This window comes from Colletotrichum paranaense (genome assembly GCF_030867605.1).
Source record: "Colletotrichum paranaense strain IMI 384185 chromosome Unknown Scaffold_3.1, whole genome shotgun sequence".
Taxonomy (NCBI): Eukaryota; Fungi; Ascomycota; class Sordariomycetes; order Glomerellales; family Glomerellaceae; genus Colletotrichum; species Colletotrichum paranaense.
The window spans coordinates 2,904,253-2,916,104 of NW_026848961.1; the positions used below are offsets into that span (position 1 = coordinate 2,904,253).

The following is an 11,852-nucleotide window of genomic DNA, read 5'->3' on the forward strand; positions in this document are numbered from 1 at the left end:
CCAGCTGCTCGGATCATGTCGTGTTATCTGCATCGGATGGTCTCACCGCTGCCTCTCCAGCGCACGAGAGATGCCCCTCTTGCTCTCCCGTGACAGGACCGAATCATGTCAGCTGGGCTTTCCACACAGCAGATGGAATATGCAGCCCGCCGCCTTGGTCAGTCATCATCCATCCTCTTCCTCCTGCGGCGCGCGCCATACGAATGCGATGGGGACTTTTCATGCATGGTGATTGTAACTCCGCCTCAGCTTTTTCCACCCGCCTCAAAGAAGCGAAATGCCGCGCTGCAGATGCAAGCCATCCTCAAATTCCAATGATATTGTGCCGCGTCCCACGTACCTAAGGCACGTACGGCACGCAGGCTTCCACCCACCAATCCACCGGGCCTGCTTTTCACGTCACAAACCCCTGGGCAACCCAGGCTCTCGGAGACAATTGGCTCACCGTCAGCGTTTGTATGGAAGATCGTCTGCAGCAGGCCTCCGATAACTGGGAATGCCTGAAGTGATTGGGTCGCATGGATTCTTACATCAGGCAAAGTTTAGATCGGATCCACGATCTGCGCATGTCGTTTCCGAGGACCAAACAGTATCTCATGCTTTTTCAACATACTTGTGTTGCGTCGGGGGGGAGTCCAGAAAGCATCTTGGGAATGAGTTTCCTGCTAATCCCATGGTTTTTTTTTTCAGTGTGCTCTTACTGTAATTTGTGATACAAGGAAGGCGGTGATGCAAACCGTCTCCTTCCTTTGTAAGTGCGATGGGAAAGTTATAGAATCGGAAGTGGAAAGAACGAGTAATACCCTTTCCCTGCGTACTAGCCACCTTACCTTTCGGTGGAATCTCTTCTCCAAGACCAACAGCGTGAAGTAATTACCCGTCTTCACCTCCAGTACACTTGCTTCTCTTCTCTACGCAACCGCGATCTGTAGACTTGCACTTCCTCTCCTCATACAACAAGATATCCATCTTCAGCCACAACGAAAACACCGCGACAACATGGCTGGCAAAAAGTCCGCCACGGCCGACCGCGGTCCAACTGCCATGCACAAGTATCGCGGCACTGGTTTCGAGGGTATATCTCATTGGACCACATTCGACCGCGGCTGTGCCTTGCTGACATGCTCTTTCAGAATTCTATGCCGACCCTCCCATGACTCCTGCCGAAGCCCAGGAGGAGCGTGAGAACATCTACAGCCTGTAAGTGATTCGTGTCATCCATCGCTAGCTCCGGGCAATCACTGACGTTGGCTTACAGAGAGTTGACCTTTGCCGAGTAAGATTCTTCGTTCCTCGTTTGACTTTACAACTTCAACTGACAGACCAAAAGACGCATCCAATCATGCATCCAGCGCTACCGCGCTCGCCGCCGTCTGGGCGCTTCCGACCAGATCTTCAACAAGTACCTCTTCTTGGGAGGCATCGACACCACACCTCGCATGTTTGGCGGCAATGTAGATGCCGACCTCAAGGACATGACACCTGCAGAGAGACGAGAAGCAACGGCCATTGACACTGTCTACAGCTCCGGCGGTGGTGCGCGGTTCTACAACGACGATGATCCCGATGGCTGGGATGTCGACTTTGCCGGTGTAGTCTCGGGTTTCTGCTCCGAGACGCTCCCGAACGAGACGGCCTGGGACTACGCGCAGATGGGCAAGGCGGTTGGCCTGTTAGAGAACTTTCTCACCTATATCCTCCAGCACGACGTGTGCCCAGAGTATGACGCCAATGTCAAAGAAGCTCTGGATCTCTGCCAAAAGGCCAAAGTCGACCTGCCGTTGTCTCATCAAGCTCTCCTCCGATTTCCTGGCCAATTCAATTTGGCGCTGTCGGAGCTGTTTTGCAATGACTTTTTCTTCTTTGGAGACGCCGAGGAATTCCAGCGGCCAATGGATTTCTCCCCTGAAGCGGTTTTCAAGGTTGCAATGGCAATGAATGCTACCCAGGAGCAGTTCAATGCTGTCGCTAATGGTCTGAAGTACGGCACCATTGAGGTCATCGGCGAGGAGGAGTGCAGCGTCGAGATTATCTCCATTCACCGGCCGAATGATGAGGCGCACAGGCTCACACGGAGCATTCGTCTAGGCAAGGGACACCGATTCGAGCCCGTCGGAATAATCATCACGAAGCCTTGCGTCATTGAGGATGGCTACGACTACGGAGAGGATATCATTTTGTCTGATGAACAGCGGGACACCTTCTACCTGGAAGATTCAATCCTGCAGCGCCTGAAGCCAGGTTTCAAATTGCAACTCTGCGTATGCGAGCTCAACATTGGCATCAAGTTTGTGAAGCAGGCTCGTCAAGTTCTCGTGGAATGGTACACCTTCCTGCCGCAGAACCTCATGCGACACTACAAGGAGCCCGTACCTAATGAGCGCCCTGCCCCGTCGGCCATCAAGGAAGACGCGAAGACCGGCAAGCAAGAAGCTGTAACTAACTGACCCCTGACATTGGTCTAGTACAAGAGTTATCGGCTGACTGTCACTACGCGAACATCACTGGATTGGCCGTCTCATGGAAGATGACAGAGTTCATTGGCTAGGTGGACCATAAGCAAGGGGATAGCTTGAGGCTGAAAACGAGGCATTGTATTAGACTGCCCCCTAGGTAGCTACGTCACGAAAGCATGGGCGTTTCGGAAAAATTGGACCAAGATACCCCGTTATAGAGATGAGTCTTGAGGATCTGGTACCTAGTACCTAGTGTATGTGAATGATACTGTGAAAAATCCCACCAGTGTCTCGCGTGAACTCGTGCAAAACGTTATTACTTCGTCAAACCACCCCAACTCCACATACCGACAGGTTCCAAACAATCCCCGCGCTCACAAAAACTAAACCAATTCACAAGAGCCACCAATAGAATGACAAGCCGGGCAAGCCTAAGCGAAGGAAAGCCAGAAAAGCCGGAGAGAAACAAGAAGAAAACACTCGAGAGAAATAGAGAATGGCAACAGCAGCAGTAGAGTCAAAGACCCTACAACGCCACTCTAGAGTATCTCCATCCTACTCTAATCCCGAGTCTGAATCTTATTGTCGCCAGCCACGACCTCAGCATAGCTAGGCGGCACAGCGCCATCGCTGCTTCCCTCTCCAGCGCCACCCTGCTGCTGCGCAGAGAACTGCTGCTGCTGCTGTCTCGACGAACCGCCAGCATTGTTGTTGTTGTTGCTGCTATTGTTCGTGGTACCGTATCCGACGGCGCCGTTACCCTTGCCGCCGTGCTGCGAGGGGCGGGGCTGCTGGCGCGGCTGCTGGGTATGAGGACCGTTTCCGTTGGGACCGTTGCCGTGGACAAAGACGTAGGTGACGCGGCCGCCCTCGCGGTCCTGTTGCGGGACGGACTCGTATTCGTAGTCTGGCTCGGGGAATTTGGCGATGATGTACCAGGCGTGGATGAGGCCTGGGATGTAGCCTAGGAGGCAGAGGAGGATGTTGATTATTGAGTCTGCGCCGCAAATGCCGCGCTTTACCCAGACTGTTGGAGTAAATGTTAGTTTTGGTTTAGTTAAGAGCATGCGTTTTGGAATGCGCGGATGGATGGAAATGTAATTACCTGGGAGAGGCGGGAAGAGGAGGGCCAGGAGGCCGAGGAAGATGTCTGCGGAACACATTTCGGCGAGGTGTGATGCTGGGATTGTAACGTGTGTAAGGTGTAGTGGTGATTGGAAAGAGACTTGAGGGTCTCTGCGGTGATGATGCTTGTAGTAGTCCAAAGTCGACGCTTTTGCAAGAAGATGTTCTTGCGCAGAAGTTACAGGTGGGTGGCTGAATGGGTGCAAATAAGGTGACGTTTGCGCCTCTCGCCTCTCAAGGTTTCGGTCCCGCGGGCTCAGATGAGGTCAGCAGGCAGCGAAGCAATTGAGACGTGAGCCGGTACGTAACGGGTCGTAAGGGTGGCGGAGCTGGGATGACTGGTGAGGCGTGGGGGACTTGCGTAATGGTGCTGGTTAGGCCCGAGGTAAGACGGCCAAATGATTGGCTGCTGCGGAAGAACATGCGGCCGAGGCGGAGGCAGCCGGGGGATCTGAGGTGGGGCTTGGGTTCCTGAGGGGCATCACCGCACCGGGGTGGATCCCTGGATCGTGCGCTTTTTGCTGGACTTTTGCGGTTGCTTCTCAGGGTCATGCGCCTCGAAGATTACCGTATTCATTCTCCAAATCTTTCTAGAAAGAATACCTGGTGTTAATACCTCTATCTCATATCGTGTTCCCTCCCGAAACGCATACAGCATACACACCGTGTTCCCAGTCCCGCTAGACCTGGAGAATATGCAGGAACATGGAAGCCGCATGCGACAGTGACGACGGCCCTGAGAATCGCTGCCCCGCCGAATAAACCCCCGCCAGGTGTGGGAAGCTCCCGCACGGACCATCCCAGTATCCCCAGCCGTGATGTCAAGGTCCTCAATTGAAATTCCCAGTGGGCGCGTTGGCAGTGACTTTCCACGCGACTCAAGTTGCTGCATCTTTGACGATTCCTCAACCCTCCAGAGGTCGCAACGCCCCTTATCCTCAAGACCCGACATCCTATGATCTTAAGATAATCTAGCCATGTCGATCCCCGGCTTGGGCCACCTGGTGGCGCCAGTAAGCAAAAAAACACCGTCTTTCTCTTGAAACCACACCATCAAGAGAGCTCGAGAACCGCCAGCTAACACACACCCTCCACCAGCAACCGACATCCGCGAACCAAACCCGCACAATCCGCCTCCAGCCCTTCTGGGAATGGCGCTTCCAAGTCGCCTTCGACACCCAAATCACCCTCAAACTCCTCTCCGGCACCGCCGAAAAAGACGGCACCGAGCTCGCCCTCCAGCACATCTACACCTTTGCCGGCACCAGATCCAAGATCCTCACCCTGCAGGGATGCGAGCTCGAGGTCGAGGGCGTGCTGGCGGAAGAGTCCGTCGCAGATTACGCCAAACCACAAGACTCCCCCGCCAACTCGGTCCTGAACCTGCACTTCCAGCTCACCGCCATGCGCCAGCGCGCCGCCGCCGAGAGGAGGGAAGGGCCAAGGATCGCCGTCTGCGGGCCGCCGACGACGGGGAAGACGAGCCTGACGAGGACGCTGACGAGTTATGCCGCGCGGGTGGGCGCGCAGCCGTTGGTGGTGAACACGGATCCCAAGGAGGGGATGCTGAGCTTGCCGGGGACGTTGAGCGCCAGCGTCGTCGGGTCGTTGTTGGATGTCGAGGCTGTTGACGGGTGGGGTACGACGCCGACGAGCGGGCCGAGCCAGGTGCCGGTCAAGCTGCCGCTGGTGTACTACTACGGCCACGCGAGCTCTGAAGAGGACCCGGCCAAGTACAAGGAGCTCGTGAGTAAGATGGCGGCGACGGTGACGTCGAGGCTGGGGCAGGATCCCGAGGTCAAGGGGTCTGGCATGATAATCGATACGCAGGCCGTGACGGAGACCAACCAGGTTGGTATGGAGAACTTTGTGCATGTCGTGGAGGAGCTCTCAGGTATGATTCCCATCTTCTCTATCGATGGTCTGATGTGCTGGCACTGACATGGTAGCAGTCAACATCATTATTGTGTTGGGCTCACCAAGTCTCAACGCCGAAATCACCAAGCGCTTCTCAACGGAAAGGACTAGCCTCGGCGAGAATTACAGCATCCTCCTCTTGGAAAAGTCAGAGGGCGTGGGTGAGCGCGACGTGGGCTACACACAGCAGGCCTGCGAGGCGTCCATTAAGGAATACTTCTTCGGTAGCATCGGCCAGACGCTGAGTCCCGCCACGCAGCAAGTCGACTTTGATAGCCTGGCGATATACAAACTAGGAGATTGTACGTGATCACCTCGCACCCCATCATACAATCCCGCCCAAAAGTCATGCACAATGTTTGCTAACCTACTTGGCCATGATCTAGACTCCATGTACGGCGGTGGCGCCGACGAGAGCCTGATGCGCGTGGACCCCGCACAGGCCATGGCCCATTGGACGCTGGCGATCGTCTATGCCTCAGTCAAAGACTCACCGGAGACGATACGGACGGCCAACGTGATGGGGTACGTGTACATTGCCGATATCGACAAGGAGAAGCGCAAGTTGAGGATCCTGGCACCGGTAAGTGGTCGGTTGGGAGATAGGCCGCTGTTGATGGGCAAGTGGCCGGAGCCGTTTATCAACCTGTTGGGATAGGATAGTTTCAATGATACCACTTTACATCGTCACTCCTACCGAGATTTTTGTTGTCTCTTTTCTCCTTAGTAGCCTCGTTTTATGGTATTCCAAATCGTTGGCATATCAGGCTCGATCATGGCTTGGCAGAAGGACGAGTCAGCTCTTCTCATTCACCTCCCGTTGAGCAAACGATATTCCAAGACCTGAAGGGTGCGGCTCAGCTAGCCTCCTGTTCTCGCGAACGCCGAAGACCAATCACTCCCACGTCACTGGAGGCTGGTCAAAGTCCGGTTGAAATTCATGACTAGTTTTGGCCTGGTTGCCTACCTTAGTCCAGATGTGAGACATTGTCCCCCTGTCGAGTTAACCTTGAGTCTCCAGCAACCAACGCCGACAACCACACGACAGAGTTGTGAGTTGCACAGTTGCATGCTCTTGGCCAATCTACATCTACGCGGGGCGCCACCAACGCAACTCTAGAGACCCTCTTTCGCCCGATGGATGTTTCGGTCAATTGTCCAGCTACTGATCGGAGTGTGTCATTGGTTACAATTTTTCCTTCGCCGGGATATATCGCAGGAGTCAAAGCCTGACTACCTGGAGTTGTGGAGGAATGACACACACGTTGAGGGAGAATACTGCTCAATCATTGTGTTCGATATGAGTTGCCTTCGGCCTTCGCAACCACCTCGAGTACTACCCAGGATAGTGACTAGACTTGGATGAGTTGTCCAGCGCCACTAACGGAACTAGTAACCACTTTCCCTCTCCAGTTTCGCAACTTTTTACGCCATGTCTTATAATTGAAGCAAACATTCCATAACTTCAGCAGCTATTCTGTGAGTTTTAGCAGCTTTTTGCCACTGCTCAACTTGACCCAGGACTGGAGCCTCGAGTCTTTCGAACCCTCGGTAAATAGACTTGGGATCACAACTCACGCGACCTCAGTCATCCTCCAGAGCTCAATAACTTTCGGGCGCCATGTCTCAGAGCAACAGCAAATATTACACCTTTTCAGCAGCTTTTTTTTTTTTAACTTGGCTTGATTGGAGCTACATTCTGCGAGCTCAACAACCCCGCCTTCGCTGAATTGTGTAGGCCTGGAGGGAAGTTGTAACTTGTTATTTTCATCAAGCGCCATTAACGATGGTAGAATCCCCCTTTCTCACGATCAAGGGCCACCACATGCAGGCGCGATGTCTCGAGATCCCAGCACCCATTGTGCCTTTCCATCAGCCAGGCTATGAAGTGGTCCCGCAGCTCCTCACCCTGTAGAACCCGTTCTGGAATGCGATGCCCCATCCTCGAGTTGCAACTCGGAAGGGAATTGGTCCACGTCCAAAACCACAAGGGAATATCATAATAAATAGAGGGTTCATCACCCCCCCCCTCCCTTTCTACGTTGCTCTGCCAGTGGGGAACTTCGGACGTGGGTATTGAAATTACGCTGGCCCTTGCCCGTTAACCTTTCCGATTTGTCAAAGTTGTTGTCACCGCTGGAAACTCAAATTGCTTTCATTCCAATTCCTCAACCGCCTGGTTCTAAACATGGGGACGTTTACATCGCTCCTAAGGGGGCGGGTTGAGTTTGAATCTGGATGTCAACAGCAGCAGCAGCAGCAGCAACACCACCAGCAGGAGAAGAAGAAGAGGAAGAGGAAACTCCCGAAAGTCGACGTGTACAATCTCCACCCTACGGGCTGGGAATCCGACCCGGAAGACGAATACCACCGCCTCTGCACGCTAGACTACTGCTCCGGCACAATCTACTGCGCCTACGCCCTCTTCTTCAAAGTCGACCCGGGGGCAGACAAGCACAGGATCGTAGAGGTCCTCAAGCAAGGGCTCGAAATCACGCTCAGCCAGTGCCGTCGCCTCTGCGGGACGTTGAGGGAAGATCCCGACGGCGAGAGCGGCCTGTGCTTTCACAAGAGGCGCGAAGACACGGTTGAGTTTCACGTTCAATGGCTCGACGGTAGCAAAAAATCCCACGATGACGACGGCGAGGATGACGCCGCGGATCAAGAAGATGGGGGTGATGAAGAGTACCCCTCCTACGCCGACTTTGAACGCCAGCACTTTAGCACCCGCGCCTTCGGCCCCGGTCTGAACCTATGGTGCGTCCCGCCCATGACGCCCGCCGAAAAACCCGCGAACCGTCCAGAGAATAATCCCAAGGCGGCGTCCTTCAAAGCGAGCTTCATCCCCGGCGACGGGCTGGTGCTGATGATGATGCACCACCACTTGGCCAACGACGTCAACGGGTGGGCGGGGGAAATGCGCCAGCTGGCCGAGAACTGTGCCGCCATCTGGGCTGCGTCGGCGTCGGATGCGGATGCGGGTGCGGCGGCCGCTGCCGGTGGTGGTGGTAGTAGTAATAATTTTGGTTGTGTTGGTGATGCTACCTCGACTGCTGCTGCTACTGCTGCTGCGCCACCGGAGCTGCCTCCGTGGGACCCCGCGTGCCTGGACCTCTCACGCGTCACGGTCGCGGACCCGCCCGCTGACCAACTCGTCGACGGGCCACCGAGACCGTCGCGGCATCCCGAGCAGAGGGCTGCTTCGAGGTTGCTTTTCCATATCCCGCGGAGTAAGCTGTTTGAATTGAAGCGGTTGGCGACCCCGGCGCTGGCTACGGATGGAAGCAGCGACAGCAGCAGCAACGGCAGCGACTGCTGGATTTCAAGCTACGATGCGCTCAATGCGTACCTGTGGCGCGTCCTGGTGAAGCATAAAGCCCGATTACATAAATCTGACCCCGAGACGTTGGTTGAATGGGTTGAGGCTGTGGATGTGAGGAGGCGGTTGTGCGATGCGTCGGGGAAGCCTATGCCGGCGCGTACACAGGGGAATGTTATTGCTGTTGCTATCGCGTCGAGGAGTACTCATGTTGTGCCGCAGTTTACAATCAAGGAGGTTGTTGAAGATGCACCTTTTAGCAAGCTTGCATGGTGAGTTTTCTCTGTCTTGTTGCTCCCTCTTTTCCTCCACGCGTATCCGTACTACCAACATCCGACTTGTACTGGACCAAAACACGACGAATCGACAGACAGCTAATATTCTTTCCAAAGGTACATCCGCCAACTCACAAACAGCATAACCCCATCCGCCATCGACGCAATGCTATCCGGCATCGCCCGCGTCCGCAACAAGCTGACCCTCTACGCCGGCTCCGACGTCTTCCCGCCTACGACTCTCCTCGTCACGGACTGGCGCGACGCGGACCCGTATACGGCAGACTTTGGCTTCGGTCGCCCCAGCGGGTTCCGGTGTCCGTGGGACTCTGTGACGGGTGGGCTCGTGGTGGTGTACCCGCCGCGTCCTGCGACGATGAGTCCCAGTGGGGATGACGAGGGGAACGAGATCTCGTTGGCGGTGGAGAAGGAACTTGTGTGGGATTTGCTTGCGGATCCGGAGTGGAATCGGGTGTTTGAGTTCAGGGGGGTCGAGGTTGAGGATGAGTGATGGGCAGGGAGTGTTGCAGAGGTCAGGGAGAGGAGCGGGATTTGGTGTTTCTACAACATGCTTACAGATGGTTTCTTATTGGGTTTTGTGATGGGCACATGCCAAACAACCTTACTTACCGATACTTGGGAGATAGCTTTACGATTGTCGTGTTCTTTGTTACTGTTCTAGTGGACTTTGTTCATAAAAGCTTTCTCCTTCTCATGATGCGCTTCTGTGGGATCTACGGGATCCATAGGAACCAGCATTAAGAAAGGATGGAAACCAAATTATCTAGAGGGAAGAAATGAGCAGGCCAAAGAAGAGGCCAGCAAAAACGACTAAAAAAACCAAGAGGATAACCCGAAGAGTGGCTTTGCCAATCGCGGTGAGGATTTGAGCCTCACGCGGGGGTCGAACCCGCAACCTTGAGATTAAGAGTCTCACGCTCTACCGATTGAGCTAGCAAGGCGGGTTATTGAGTGTTGAAGACAACGGCTCCGGGTGGTACTAAGAAGGGAGGCGGTTGGCTGTGTGGCGTGTGGGCGCGGGTAGGGCTGGCTCCGTCGGCGAGCCCGAAATCTCGATGGCTTCGTCCGTGAAAAATTTTCTCGCGTCCGCCTGCTCGGGAATTGTGGACCAATTCGGGGTAAGGATGGGTGGGCTCCCAGTGTTGGAGAATTGTGCTCCGTGCGGAGGAACCCACCCGGCCCGTCTTCCATATGGATCCGGCCCGGACGAATTCCTACTCGAGTCCCTGGCGTTGGCTTAACCAGAGCCAGGCTTTCTTCCATACACCACGATCCTGCTCGAGTCAGTACTTTTCTTCCACGCAACAGCCATCAGACAACCGGCGATGCAGGAAAAGGCAGCTCACATGGGCCAGTATGCATGGATACTTCGGTCCCCGACATCCTTCCTTGCTTGCGCGGCCAACACGTTGACTTCGTCCGCCTTCCAGCCCAGCCCCCGCGTGAGCGCTGCCATGAGGAACCCTTGCAGACCGGTCGTGATGTTCTCGTAATTCCAGGCGCCGAGCTCCTTGAACTTTGCGTTTCGCGGCCATGTGTTGCTGGGCCACTTGAAGCGCAGCTCCGCCACGTCAACGAAGCCGGCGGCCTCTAGCATAGGCTTGAGCGCGTCGAGGTCGACAAAGGCGCGGTTCGTCTTGGCTGCTGCCTCGCCAAGGTGCTTCATGGACTGATAGAGAGCGTGCTCCTCTGTCAGGGTGTCGTCGTCAGAGAGGGGTAGGCCGAATTCCTGGAGCTCGAGCCAGCCGCCGGGGGTGAGGTTTCTGTCATGATGCATCAATGCCTGTCTAGCACAAGGTGAAGTCATGCCTGCGATTACTCATAAGACTGGCGGATGTACTCCTCCCACTTTGAGATGCTAGAGTTCATCATCCGGCTGTGGATGTAGTCGAAAGGACGCGAGTACGTCCAAGTGTCCTCGATGTCGTCGACTTCAAACTTGACGTTAGGTGGTACACTGTATGCTCTGTCAATGTCATGCCTGTGGTAAAAGCGGTTAGCGATACTGACAATTGCGGTTGGGTGGGTGACAGATCAACGCCGGTGACCTGCAATATCAGCGTAAGAAGGCCATAGGCTGTACTGATGTGTTAACACCAACCTCGGCCCCGGGATGCTCGTCTCCAAAGTCCATGGCCCAGATGCCTGTTCCGGTTCCCAGGTCTAGTACGCGGCCAACGTTGGATTCGGGCTCATTAGGCGGTGACAACCCGAGTTTCCCATCGAAAGAGAGGTCAAAGATGTGGTGTTGAAGATCTTTGAGTGTCAATTTAGAATCAGTTCTGATAATGGAGGAGGTGACCACCAAAACTGACCTAATCTCTCGTTTTCCTCTTCATCATTTGGAAAGTGATACTCTCCTAGGGTGTCAGTGAAGGATCAAGGGGTTTGTAGGCTCGGCATCACTGACTCCCATCGCGAAACTTGTGATAGGTGCGGCCATTTTCTTTGCGATAGTCGAGAATCGAGCTGCTCAAACTCGCGGTCGAGGAGGTTCCGTCCTGTAGCAACCATCAGCCACGAAATGACTTTGACAGGGATGACAAGGTGTCGAACGTTGCTGACATCTCCCAGGGACGAGTCATTGTCATTGAAGTCGTCCGGTTCCACCACGACGTCGTGTGCTGGCGCAGCCATATTCAAGAGACTTCGACTCTTTGATCTGAATTCTTTAGACCATGAGTATGGGCCCAGTGGTGAAGCAGAAGCAATTCAAACTCGACACGAGGATGGAGGGGC

The 11,852-nt window shown here is 54.7% G+C and overlaps 5 protein-coding genes across 5 annotated transcripts; 3 read left to right on the forward strand and 2 right to left on the reverse strand.

The window, feature by feature from the left end:
• Positions 1 to 999: 999 nt before the first annotated feature.
• Positions 1,000 to 2,447, forward strand: CPAR01_04552 (argonaute siRNA chaperone complex subunit Arb1; the record flags this gene model as incomplete). The annotated part of the gene is made up of 4 exons (XM_060488832.1): positions 1,000 to 1,075; positions 1,134 to 1,200; positions 1,259 to 1,276; positions 1,331 to 2,447. 4 exons carry the CDS (start codon positions 1,000 to 1,002, stop codon positions 2,445 to 2,447), a joined length of 1,278 nt encoding a protein of 425 aa, XP_060353038.1.
• A 569-nt stretch (positions 2,448 to 3,016) lies between these two features.
• On the reverse strand, positions 3,017 to 4,133 carry CPAR01_04553 (uncharacterized protein; the record flags this gene model as incomplete). The annotated part of the gene is made up of 3 exons (XM_060488833.1): positions 3,017 to 3,483; positions 3,562 to 3,836; positions 3,886 to 4,133. 3 exons carry the CDS (start codon positions 4,131 to 4,133, stop codon positions 3,017 to 3,019), a joined length of 990 nt encoding a protein of 329 aa, XP_060353039.1.
• A 425-nt stretch (positions 4,134 to 4,558) lies between these two features.
• Positions 4,559 to 6,156, forward strand: CPAR01_04554 (pre-mRNA cleavage complex II protein Clp1; the record flags this gene model as incomplete). The annotated part of the gene is made up of 4 exons (XM_060488834.1): positions 4,559 to 4,594; positions 4,680 to 5,475; positions 5,534 to 5,800; positions 5,885 to 6,156. 4 exons carry the CDS (start codon positions 4,559 to 4,561, stop codon positions 6,154 to 6,156), a joined length of 1,371 nt encoding a protein of 456 aa, XP_060353040.1.
• Positions 6,157 to 7,686: 1,530 nt separating this feature from the next.
• On the forward strand, positions 7,687 to 9,603 carry CPAR01_04555 (uncharacterized protein; the record flags this gene model as incomplete). Its single annotated transcript, XM_060488835.1, has 2 exons — positions 7,687 to 9,089; positions 9,210 to 9,603. The coding sequence occupies 2 exons, from the start codon at positions 7,687 to 7,689 to the stop codon at positions 9,601 to 9,603; spliced, it is 1,797 nt and encodes a 598-aa protein (XP_060353041.1).
• An 852-nt stretch (positions 9,604 to 10,455) lies between these two features.
• CPAR01_04556 (uncharacterized protein) lies at positions 10,456 to 11,750 on the reverse strand (the record flags this gene model as incomplete). The annotated part of the gene is made up of 7 exons (XM_060488836.1): positions 10,456 to 10,876; positions 10,933 to 11,070; positions 11,124 to 11,161; positions 11,215 to 11,369; positions 11,429 to 11,473; positions 11,524 to 11,614; positions 11,670 to 11,750. 7 exons carry the CDS (start codon positions 11,748 to 11,750, stop codon positions 10,456 to 10,458), a joined length of 969 nt encoding a protein of 322 aa, XP_060353042.1.
• Between the last annotated feature and the right edge of the window lie 102 nt (positions 11,751 to 11,852).